Source organism: Argiope bruennichi, chromosome 8 (genome assembly GCF_947563725.1).
Source record: "Argiope bruennichi chromosome 8, qqArgBrue1.1, whole genome shotgun sequence".
In the NCBI taxonomy this organism is placed as follows: domain Eukaryota; kingdom Metazoa; phylum Arthropoda; class Arachnida; order Araneae; family Araneidae; genus Argiope; species Argiope bruennichi.
The window spans coordinates 105,755,460-105,768,051 of NC_079158.1; the positions used below are offsets into that span (position 1 = coordinate 105,755,460).

General features: G+C 36.8%; 1 protein-coding gene across 1 annotated transcript; it reads right to left on the bottom strand.

Annotated features, from left to right (window-relative positions):
* Positions 1–758: 758 nt before the first annotated feature.
* On the bottom strand, positions 759–11,546 carry LOC129981877 (uncharacterized). Its single transcript, XM_056092916.1, has 2 exons — positions 11,489–11,546; positions 759–1,327 (listed from the first exon to the last, which is right to left on the bottom strand). The coding sequence occupies exons 1-2, from the start codon at positions 11,502–11,504 to the stop codon at positions 957–959; spliced, it is 387 nt and encodes a 128-aa protein (XP_055948891.1). The 5' UTR covers positions 11,505–11,546; the 3' UTR covers positions 759–956.
* Between the last annotated feature and the right edge of the window lie 1,046 nt (positions 11,547–12,592).

The following is a 12,592-nucleotide window of genomic DNA, read 5'->3' on the forward strand; positions in this document are numbered from 1 at the left end:
GACCACAGTACACCACCCGTCTTTCTAATGGGTCGCCACGCACGGCCAACACGTGGGGCCTTGGCTGTCCATGAGAAGCAAGAAGCAAACAGAGCGGCGACAGCTTCTCATGGAGAGCTCCCTCGCTTGCCGTCGAGGGATGGAAGAATCAAGCAGACAGCAGAAGGCGGAGAGGAGAGTAAACATAAATGGAGTAAAGATCCCTGGGTACCTCGGGATTGGGACACCCGTACTCACCTATAGTAGGTGAGCCCCTGAGGGGTAAGATGCAATAGAAATTTTATTTAATGGCATAATTTCTTTATAATATCTATCATTAAATCTTTATAAATTAAAAAAAACAATTAGGTTAAATTCTGTGGTGTAGAAATTATTTCTCGACCAATGTATTGCTTTTTAAAAAAGGAGTTGATTTGTTTCTCCAATGCTTCGGGGATTACCCATGTTTTGCATGCATAGCCTGTACTGTACGCTTCATTTGGTGCGTGTTTTTCTTTTACTTCGTTAACAAAGAGCTTCCTGTTACATTCACCCTTCATACTTGCGATCCTATGCTTCATTATAAAAATGATATGTTATATTAAAAATGATACTTTAAGTTTGTTAGTGACTTTTTGAGATATTCTATATAGAAATGAAACATTTCTGTAATATTGTCTGACTAGTTTAGTCACAAACAAGATGCATGAAAAATGGATGGTAACAGATTAGATTCAAAATCGTCTGATTCATTTATTTCATTAAGTATCTTCACATTCCACACACAAAATTCTTTTAAACTTCATTTAAAATTTTACAAAAGAAACAGAAAAGATTCCAATTTAAAATTATCCATGAAAATACTATTTTTACAAATATTTAAAAACACATTTCACACATACTTGAAAACCGAAATTGTTTTAAAATTTGAATCTTCAAACCACATTATTATCATTTTACATAACGCTCAACCCTTATTACATTGACGGCAACACTGTCGTAAAATTAAACAAGTGCATAGATTTAGTGGTCTCAAAATTTCCATCTATAGTCTCATTTTTCAGGTTACCATCGAAGCCTCCCATCATTTCCACGAGGACAATTACAACAGTTGTTGTAAAACCAAAGAGAAAGAACATCAAGTTGATGTACCAAGGAAAACCCACAGCGCCGGAACTTTGTGACCTGGCAAATAGGCTGCCAGCCTCCACGTCTCCGATGTTGCTGTGAATGCGCGAAGCAACGGAATGTTTCCTCACTCCAGGGCAAGTGAAACCACAGCAACACAGGCAGATTTTGGGAAGTACCAATGCAACAATTCCTCCTCCGAATCCATAAGCAAGAAGCACTAGAAGAGAATAAAAGCTGTAGTTTTCTTCTGAAATCAAACCATACAGGATGTGGATGGTTTAAGATGGTAGAGAAAAAGAAAAAAAAAAAATATGTGCTTTGGGGATGGGGATGTTGCAGGATTATATAAATGGAGACTTGATCAAATCCCTAAGGTAGACGATCAATTCCCTACGGTTTGGTTTGGTTTGGTTTTGTGTTGTTTTATGGCGCAAAAGCCATATCTGGCCATACTGCGCCAAGCAAAAACAATTCCCTAAGGTAGACGATCATTCAATTAAAATAAATATGAGGGGGTGATTTTCTTAAAGAAACTACGTGATATGATCAAATCTCCTAACTGTTTTATTGAAAAGATTAATATTGTTTAGATATTAAAAGCATTTACTTAGCAAACCGTACATTATTAAAAGTGGAATAGATAATGCAACAATAATTATTGAAGCACAAATTATTTATTCAAAACCAATTAACAAAATAAATATGTACTTAAGCTGATAGTTTTAAGAACTAAAAGGAGATTTTTAAGGAGATTTTAAACATTTTTAGAATGAATTATAGCTTTCATTCCCTTTTATTAAAATGTTGATTTGTGGCATTTCGAATTACAAAGTACGTTAGTTTTTTTTACAGGCACATTTTTGTTGTTGTGGGGGTTTTACATTTTGTTTTTACATTGTTTACAGTAAAACTTCTTAAATCCTCGCCTTCCAAATAAGAATAATTTTCTTGCAATCTCCCGCAAACTTAGATTAATCCGCAAATGTTGTAATAGCTATTTGAAGAGCGTTTCTATTTAATCAACCTTTTATAATTCCGAGGTACCAATTTGGTATAAATTATTTATCTAATGCAATCCCCTCAAAGTTATTTCCATCTAATGGGCCTCTATCTACCTTAGGAACATCAACCAAAACTATAGAATCCACTGACGTATTTTTAAATTTCTTGAAAGATACTTATTCCATTTTTTTTCAGATGATCTTTTCAAGCATTTTGCAAAATTTTTCACTTTGATCTTTAAATGTTCTCTTCTTTTTGGAATAAATAGCATAGAACTTTCCATCCATATCCTTCTACTGTATTCCCACATATTGCATGCACAGGACTTTTACAAAAACGGCGAGGTAAAAGGGTTGGTTGGTTGGTTCGTTAGGGTTTTTTGGCGCAAGAACCATACTTGATCATGCTGCGCCAAGCAAATGGTAAAATCATATACCAAACTATAAAACCAGACATGATAAAGTATAAAAGAAAAAGTTATCTACATTCAGATTCAAAAATAAATGTTCAAGTACGTACAAGGTTAAAATCTAAATGAAACAGTAGTGCAAAGAACGCATTATAATGAAGCGTTGAGGAAGTCAAGCGTGAACAAAAGTTAAAAGTATTAAATACAGGTGTAAAAGCCAATGGATTTTAAAAATTTAAAAATGTTTGGGTGGAATTTCTCACCCACCAGGTCCTGCAAAGCCAATGACGATGACTTAATGGTTTGGTTTGGTTGTTTGAGTTTTATGGCGCAAAAGCCATATCTGGCCATGCTGCGCCAATCAAATGGTAAGAAGCATTTCAAAGATATTTAAAGAGGTTATTCCGATTAAAAAAACTAGGCAAGGTTAAAAATTCCAATCGCAAGCCGATGCATTAAAACGGTATTTAAAAAACATCCATGAAAAAAGTAAAAGTTCATAAATTACTGACACACGAAAAAGATTCCAAATTGGACAAAACTTAAATAAAATGCATCAAACCAATGGTCTGCAGAAATTTAAAAATGTTAGAGTGAGGTTTCTCACCCAGTAGTTCAAGCATGTCTATAGACACTGTATTAAAAAATCGTAACCGTTGATTATTAAAAGCAGGACAATCTATTAAAACATGACGTACACTTAAAACTGTATGGCATGTCGTGCATTTTGGACATGGTTCACCAAATAAAAGGTGTTTATGGCTGAATCGTGTATGACCAATGCGGAGCCGAACCAATTTTACATCAAGCCCACGCACTGGAATGGTAGGCCATAAGCGAATCATTGGTTGGAGAGAATGCAGCTTGTTAGAAATCTGCTGATCCCAAGATCGTTGCCACAACATGTGAACGTGCCGAGCAAAACATGTCTTTGCATCGCCATGAGGAAGCGCTCGTTCATGAAAAGTGCTTGAGGATTTTGCTGCAGCATCTGCCATTTCATTTCCAGGTATTCCGACATGGCTCGGAACCCAGCAGAATAGAATTTCGAACCCTTTATTTTCAAGGGACTGAAGAAAAACCAGGATTTCCAAAGCAACCGGATGCATCAAATAACTGAAATTGGAAAGAGATTCCAAAGCACTCTTGCTGTCAGTGTAGATGCAAAAGGTGCGTGTATAAGAAGTTGAAATCACTTCAAGGGCATGTGTTATTGCAACCAATTCAGCAGTCAAAACAGAGAATGATGTGGGCAAACTGTAGCTATATGTCTGAGTAGGTAAAACAACACCACTACCGACATGACTATTAGATTTTGACCCATCAGTGAATACTTCTGTGTACGAATAATACTGGCTGCGATGATCTTGAAAGAGCTTCTGAAAGATAATAGGTGCTGTTGTGGATTTGTCAAATCCCGTAAACGGGTTCAAGAATGAGAAATTTGGAGTATCCCAAGGTGGGAAAGAAAAGTAATTAATAGGTTGAATTGTAGTCTCATGGAGTCCCGAATCATTCAGCAGAATTTTTACTCTCTCACAATAGGGAAGAATGTGAGAGGGGCGTGCATCATATAGTCTACGAAGACCAACTGGTAGAGACAACTGCCTAACAGGGTGTTTCGGAATCGACTGCACTCGGAAATAATATTGTGCAATTAATTTCCGACGTCGCAGATCTAGAGGCATTTGATTGCAGATGACATATAAGCTTTCTACAGGTGATGTGCGGAAAGCACCAGAGCAAATTCTCAGGGCAGAATGATGCACCGTATCAAGCCTGCGCAAAACAGAAGGGCGTGCAGAACCATATATCATGCAACCGTAATCTATACGGGATAAAATAACGGCTTGGTATATTCGGAGAAGGGATGGGCGATCGGCTCCCCATGAAGTATTTGACAGCACTTTTAGGATATTAAGAGATTTCTCACACTTCTTTCGCAGATATAGAATATGCGGAAGGAAAGTGAGTCTTTTGTCAAAAATCACTCCCAAGAATCGCACGTCATCCTCAACAGGAATGGCGTTTCCTTGAATGTTAATTATAGGATCTGGGTGCATGTTTCGTTTCCGGCAGAAATGTACGCAACGACTCTTTTCTGAAGAAAGAGTGTGCCCATTTCTTTCACACCAGGAAACTAGTTTGTTCACTGCATTCTGCAGTTGCCTTTCAATCAAGTGCATATTACAGCCTTGAGCAGAAATCTGCAAATCGTCAACATATAGTGTCCCTTGAACAGATGGTGGAAGTTGCTGTAGAATTTCGCTAAAGTGAGTTATAAAAAGCGTAACACTGAGGACACTTCCTTGTGGAACACCCTCAGCTTGGATAAAAGGATCGTAATAAAAATTACCGACACGTACACGAAATATCCGAGTAGTCAAAAAATTTTGAATAAAAACAGGGAGGTTTCCTCTAAAATCCAAATTTAAAAGTGTTTGAAGAATACCGTAACGCCACGTACGATCGTAAGCCTTTTCAATATCGAAGAAGATGGAAACAAGATGATTCCTGCGAACAAAGGCATTACGAATTTGTGTCTCCAGGAGAACTATGTTATCAAATGTTGAGCGTCCTCGTCGGAAGCCACTCTGCAACGGTGAGATGTATCCATGTTTCTCCAACTCAAACACTAAGCGGGCATTGACCATACGCTCGAGAGTTTTGCATATACAACTCGTCAAAGCGATTGGCCTGTAGTTCAAAGGGCTGGCAGGATCCTTTCCCGGCTTAAGGATTGGAATCACTATTGCCTCTTGCCATTGTTTAGGGAATTTATGCTCATACCAGATTCGATTAAAAAGTTTTAACAAATTGGACAGCGACGCCTCATCTAAATGGCGAAGCATACTGTAAGTGATTCCATCAGGACCAGGGCTAGTTTCATGTGCTTGACGCAAGGCGTTCTTCAGCTCAAACAGATTAAAAGCGTTATTATACGCAAGAGACTTACGTGCAGTAAAATTTAAATTAATTCCTTCCGCTCGCTTTTTGTTCACTTGAAATTTAGGACTGTATGAATTAATAGCTGAAACTTTTTCAAATGCTCGCCCGAGAACATTGGCAACTTCTACAGGTGAGGAATAAATTACATTTCCCGATTTCAACACAGGAAATGAAAATTCCGGGTATATTCCATTAGCTGCCTTCACTTTCCTCCATAGTAGTTTGCTATAGGTAGAGTAAGTGATGGAGGAGACGTATTTAAGCCAGGATTCCCTCTGGCTACGCCGTCGAATGCAGCGAGCATAAGCTTTGGCTCGCTTAAATGCAACAAGATTTTCTGTTGTTGGGTATCTGCGAAATTTGTTCCAAAGCTGTTTTTGTTTCTTATAACTGTCGTGACAAGCCTTGTTCCACCACGGTCTGCGGAATTTCCGTAGACGGGGTGAGCTTTTGGGGATACATTTATTTGCAGCTTTCATAATGCAATCATGGACTATCTGTACTGCTGACGAGATATCTGCTGTGTTAATCATATTTTCAGTAATTTTAGCCAGTTGTGAAAAATCAGTCCAATTCGCATGCTGGAATAGGAAGCGAGGTCGACCTTGAGTCGTACCACCACCATCAGCATGAGATACTATTACAGGAAAATGATCACTCTCGTGTAAATCGTTTCCAACTGTAAAATTTAGCAACGGAAAAAGCATTGGTGAACATATGGCGAGATCTAAACTGTGAAAGGTACGCGAGGGTTCGTGGAAGTACGTTTTCTCTTCATTATTTAGCAGACAGAGAGCATTATTAGTGATGAACTGCTGAATCTGTCGTCCACGAGAATTTGTGCTATGCGAACCCCACAACGTACTATGGCCATTGAAATCACCAAGTAATATAAATGGTGCTGGAAGTTGCGCTACTAAACTATCAAGGTCTTTTTGACTGATTGAATCATTAGGCGGTAAATAAACACAACAGACTGTAATTAATGTTCGTACATGTACTTGAACCGCCACAGCCTGCAAATTAGTATGAAGTGAGAGAGGTGTGCTGGGATAAGAATTGGAGGTCAGAATGCAAACTCCTCCAGAATTATGCGAATTACTGTCCGAATCTTTCCGAACAGTATTATAACCCCGCAATTTAAGAGGCATGTTTGATTTCAAGAAAGTTTCTTGAAGACAGAAGCAAGCTGGATGAAAATCGTTAAGGATGGTCCTAATTTCATTTAGCTTGGATCGAGTGCCACGACAGTTCCAAGAAAGGAAAAGACCCATCAAGAAAATGTTGCATGAGAGGTATTAGGGACATTAGTTAGAGTTGTCGATAAATCGCAACTCATTTGGATTTCATCCTCCTCTTCGGATGGATGTAGTGCGATAAGTTCGGGACTTTTGGGCACGCCACTGAAAATGGACGATAGATCCTTTTGGACTATACCCTGACTCGCAAGTCCCAGAGCGACAGAGTTATGTAAACTTGACGCTTTTATCTTTTGAGAAAGCTGTTTTTCGGAAACACCACGTTTCGAAAGCTTAAGTTTTAGCGATTTATTCGATTTTCGTTTGCGTTGAACTATCTCAGGTTTCCCAGTTTCAGGAGCACTAGTTACGGACTTTTCAGTATCTGAATCTGATTTCACAGGCGGTTTACTTTCACTGATATTTTTAACACAATTAGTGCAAGAACAATTTGCACAAAACTGTTTTTGCAAAACGGAAGCATAAGTTACACCAGGTGTCGGTGTCTGGACATTATCTTTACGCCTAGCTTCAGAGTATGAGATATTTTCTTTATGCTTAACTGTTAGAATCTGTTTCTCCATCAACCATCGTGGACAAGATCTAGAAAATGAAGTGTGGTTGCCATTGCAATTCACACATTTTTCTTCAGCAGAACACTGCTGACTTTCGTGGCCTTTTACTGCACACCGGGCGCAAGTGATAGTCCCGCGGCAGTTGGATTTCGAGTGTCCAAATCGTTGGCACTGAAAGCACCGGAGAGGATTCGGTATGTAAGGCCTCACTGCTAGTCTCATATAGCCCACTTTTACCCGTTCTGGCAATTTAGGTCTATTAAATGTCAAAATAAAGTGTTTTGTAGGAAGAAGTTGTCCATCCCGCCGAATTGTTATCCGGCGTACATGCGTCACTCCTTCGGGTTTCAATTCTGCTGTAATTTTATCCAAGGTATCGTTGAATAGCTCGCCACAGGTTATAACGCCTTTTGAAGAGTTAAGCGTCCTATGAGCGCTTACACTAACAGTTATAGATGCTAATGCCTTCAGTTTAATTATTTGCTGAGATTGTTTGCGACTACCGACTTCTACAAGTAAGTCGCCAGAGCGAAGTTTCCGAGTTGATACAACTTCTCCAACTGCTCCTGTCATTGCTTTTTCTACTAGAAATGGTGAGACACTATTAAATGATTCATTGTTTTCTGAAATGCGTTTGATAACAAAGAATTTGTCAAAAGGTTTTTCAAAAATGTTAACGTTCTTCTGTTGCCCACTGAAGGGAGCAAAGTTTTTTTTGCCCATACGATATTGATGGGGATTCAGGCCCAGCGGCATCGCCCACCACGGAGCCCTACTCGGGATGGCAGTAACTGGCTCTAGATATCCCTCGCCTCAGCACTTACCATAATGCTAACTGGTACCTATACGCTCGGAGTTACCCCCGGGGACAGTGACCACCCTTAACGCCAAGCCCAAGGAGTAACCCCTTCGCTTGATCCCTAGCAGACTAACCACTTACGTGACCATCTACAAGCCGATTGACACACCGGGGACCACAGTGCACCTCCCGTCTAATGGGTCGCCACGCACGGCCAACACGTGGGGGTTTGTGGCTGTCCATGAGAAGCAAGAAGCAAACAGAGCGGCGACAGCTTCTCATGGAGAGCCCCCTCGCTTGCCGTCGAGGGATGGAAGGATCAAGCAGAAAGCAATAGGCGTAGGGGAGAGTAAACATAAAATGAGTAAAGATCCCTGGGAACCTCGGGATTGGGACACCCGTACTCACCTATAGTAGGTGAGCCCCTGAGGGGCTGACGATGACTTAAAAAAGTTTAAACGAGAGGAATTAAAAGATGGGCATTCGATTAAAATATGATTAATGGTGAAATCTACACGACATGTGGGACATTTAGGTGCCGCCTCGCCAAAAATGAGATGTTTATGCGAGGTAAAAGGGAGTAGTAACAAGTGAATCAGAGTTCTGCGGGACCTGGCTTATTTATTTCATCTTTTTACTAAAATGGTTAAGAGATTTGATCAAATCACTTTCTTTAGGGAAATCACCCCACAGAGTTGCTATTTTAACAACGTCCGGAAATTGATCATCTACCTTAGGGATTTGATAAAATTTCCTTTTTCATTATTTCCCCGAGGCAGGAGAAATTCTTTACTCAACGGTAAGGTATGAGCAGAAGACAACAGATCTACTCTAAAATTCTAGCCATTCCCACTTGTGTTGCTAAATCTATGAGATTTTCCAAAATTTCATTTAAGCATTCGGTTGTTCTTCGCCTCCCTCCCCCAAAAAATCATATGACTTTTGAGCGATTTGAACATAGGATATTTAATGGGTTCTAAATTATCCTATGTTCATATAGATGCATTAAGGGCAGTTCTTGATTAATAACATTGCAGTTAAAAATGGCGATAATGGTCTCTCTTATAGTTTCTAACATATGCTTTAAAAATGAAGTTATCCCGCTTCTCTCGCACAAATTATGGACTTAAGGCAATACCGTGAACGTTGAGGATGCTCAGATCTTAATCTTCAAGATACCACGCATGACAGTTGTGTGTTTCACAGCATAGTCAAGAAAAACGGCATTTATATAATATATAACCTCATGCCATTTGGCAATCAGTGGTTACGAAATATCAGTCACTGACATGAATCTAGCATGCGTTTTTTGGCGATTCATTGATGACATGCGGTTAATGCACAAATACCAAATTTTGCCGTAGAACCACAATGGTAATCAACAGATTAGACATCAGATTTAACCCTGTAGACTTGGGTATCTCTTGTCAAGCGCTATTCAAGACGACGCCTCATTTTGACGTTTTATTTGTTTATTTTTCAATTTTGATTGTTAAAAATGCCTACAGAATGGTAAAAAGATGCAGAAATTTTTTCAAAGAAATTCGATTTAAAACACTTATACATATTTATATTTCACAGCAATAAACAAATCTTTGTATCAGGTGAATGATTATGCATAGAGTTACTTTTCTGAATGCAGGTTTAATTTATACAGTCATCCTGTTTTGGAGTTGCCGTGTTTGCATTCTTGCGAAAACCTTGGCCAACAGACGGTCAAACCTTTCTGGCGTTTTATTCAACATTTCATACGGATATACTCTTTAGATGTTAAAAATGTGAACTATATTCATATAACTCGTTACATCTATAAATTATCGCTATTACATGTATACAGAAATACAAATTTTTGCATTTATGCTATTTTTACGAAAATTCATATTTTATTTCAAACTCCTGTAGGAAGTTGAAAACTTATCAACCTTTCACGAAAGGAAGTAATCGCAAGTCATTTCCTTCCTCCTCACTTTCTAGTAGATCTCATGAATGTCTTAACGACCGAATCTTCACTTTAAAATGTGAGCTCATATCTATTCTTTGCTTAAATGCAATTCAAGGAATGTGTGTCCAATATTTCTGGAGATATATGAAAAAAAAAAATGTATAATTCCAAAAGCGAGTACTTTTGATCATGTGGTGCATATTCTTTAACATATTTAAAATCTCAATATTGAGAAATTCCACTTTCCAACCTAGATATTTTTATGAAGGAATTCCAATTCACCAAGGATATTATTAAATTAATTGAAATTTAGTCATTCCTGGTTTCAAATACAAAGTATTGGGAAATGACATTAAATAATAGAACAAATATTATTATAAAATGCTTTAATGAAGGAGCCATTAAGACAAAGTTAAATATAAAAGATTTCATGAAAATGTTTCCTAAATAATCTAGTCGATTGCCAAAGGCGGCTAATATATAATATAACAAATAAAATTATGAAACATTAAGTGCAAAGAACGGTTTTATGTTTAAAAATGGTGAATATTATGTGCATAATAAGAATTTATAGATTGAGAATATTTGTAAAATTTTACTCTATTCAACTTCTATAAATCTATAGGTACGACATATCTATTGGTTAGTTGGTTTGTATTTTTTGGCCATCTTTGGCTATACTACACCATCCAGTTCGAAATATTTAGTAGCAGCAATAATTTACAAAAATTCCTACTAAATATACATGAAACTTTCGTACTTAATTTAAAACTCTTATTCATATATCGGGAAGCATCAAATCAGCAGCTTTCCCATTCTTTGAATAGTTAATCATTAAATATTAACAAATTGCCTGCCATGTTTATATGGAATCAATATTGGTATTCTATTTACGTGGTAATATATTTCTTATACCTCTATCAGTCTGTTTAATAAGTCACAATCTATTTTATCATTCAATTCATCCTATTGGGGTTTTTTTTTCTGGAAATGTTGGTACACTAGCTACTTTTAGCATCCAACTGAGTACACGAAATGTGTAACAGCGGAGGGATAAAATTGTTAACTCCTTCGCGTACAATGGCATGCCTGACATGGATTTCGAATTGCTGAATTTTTAGTTTAAGTCTGTAATCAAGCGAAAGTAATAAGCATTTAAAAATATAAAAATCAATTAGAAACGCTTTCAATATCTCAAATGCTCCTTACATTATTATAAGAATCAAAATAACAATAAATATATAAAATAGCATGTGCCATTAATTAGGAAGTTACAACCGTATTCAAGGGGTTAATACAGCTTTAATATCTGTCAAAATTTGATGCTTACAAATATTTTTTTGAGTGAACCACTAGTATCAAGTTATACATTCTAGATTTAATTAATATTAAGCACATATTTCTGGCGAACCAGCTGATCGCAAGAAGCGGCAAGTATATATATAGATGCGAAAATATACTTACACCATTCACTTATCATCCTTTCGGGACACTAAGAATACTTGAAAAAACCTAATAAAAGAAATTGTTTCAGAAAATTAGGGTTAAGTAACTATTTTTAAGTTTATTTCTTTAATAAAAATACAGATTTAAAAGGGAACGATCACAATTTTATTCCAAGAAAAACCGCTTTTGATTGATTTTTACATTCATGCTTATCAATTTATAACATTTTCTTACAATATTTTTACTCTGATAATTTCACATTATTATCCATTTTCGTAATAGTAGAGCTTAGAAGTACCTTAAAAGCGTATTAGTGTTACCTGCTTGCAAGACTTTCGTACTAAAAAAAATTCCACAACTGCTTCAGAACAGAGGAAACTGATTGCTAATTGATTATTTATTTCGGAGACTTAGCTTCACAGATAAATTTATTCGGTAGTAAAATAGTTCAGCAATGTACTAAACATCTACATTAATTGCAAAACACGTGATTCTGATTGATTGATTTGATTTGAAAATGCTTTTTGAGATTAATGCTCACTTCAGTGGCTTTATCTCTAATTATTCACTGGTATGTTTCCAAAACATTCAAAACAATAAATGTTATTATTATTATTGTTTGCAAATGGTGAAAAATTGAATAAAGCATGAAAAAAAAAAACACAGGGAAAGTGAACCAAATTTAAAATACGATTCTGAAACTGATCACATCAAGTATACTACATTCTGTGAGGTTTTTTTTTTCACTTCTTTGTTAACATAAATTGGCAACTAAAGCTTACTTGTTTAATTTAAAGTTAGACTATTTGGCATTGGGAGATAACGGCTTTTGTTGCCAAAAATCCCTTTCTCATCACATTTCAATCAATCAATCATTGCAATTCGGCTTTTTATTGTCTGTGTGAATCAAATTCTTTCTTTCCTTTATTACGTACTGGTTCTGATTCAAATTCTTGTGAGAAATAGACGCGGATCGAAAGTCTTCAAATAGAATGAACCATTTGGCGTATTATATATAATAGTCGATTGGTTGATTCGAATTTTTTGGCGCAAGAGGAATTCAAATTGCAAGGAATAGATATAGGTTTAGATTTTAGAATAAAATTTAAAAAAAATTTTAAA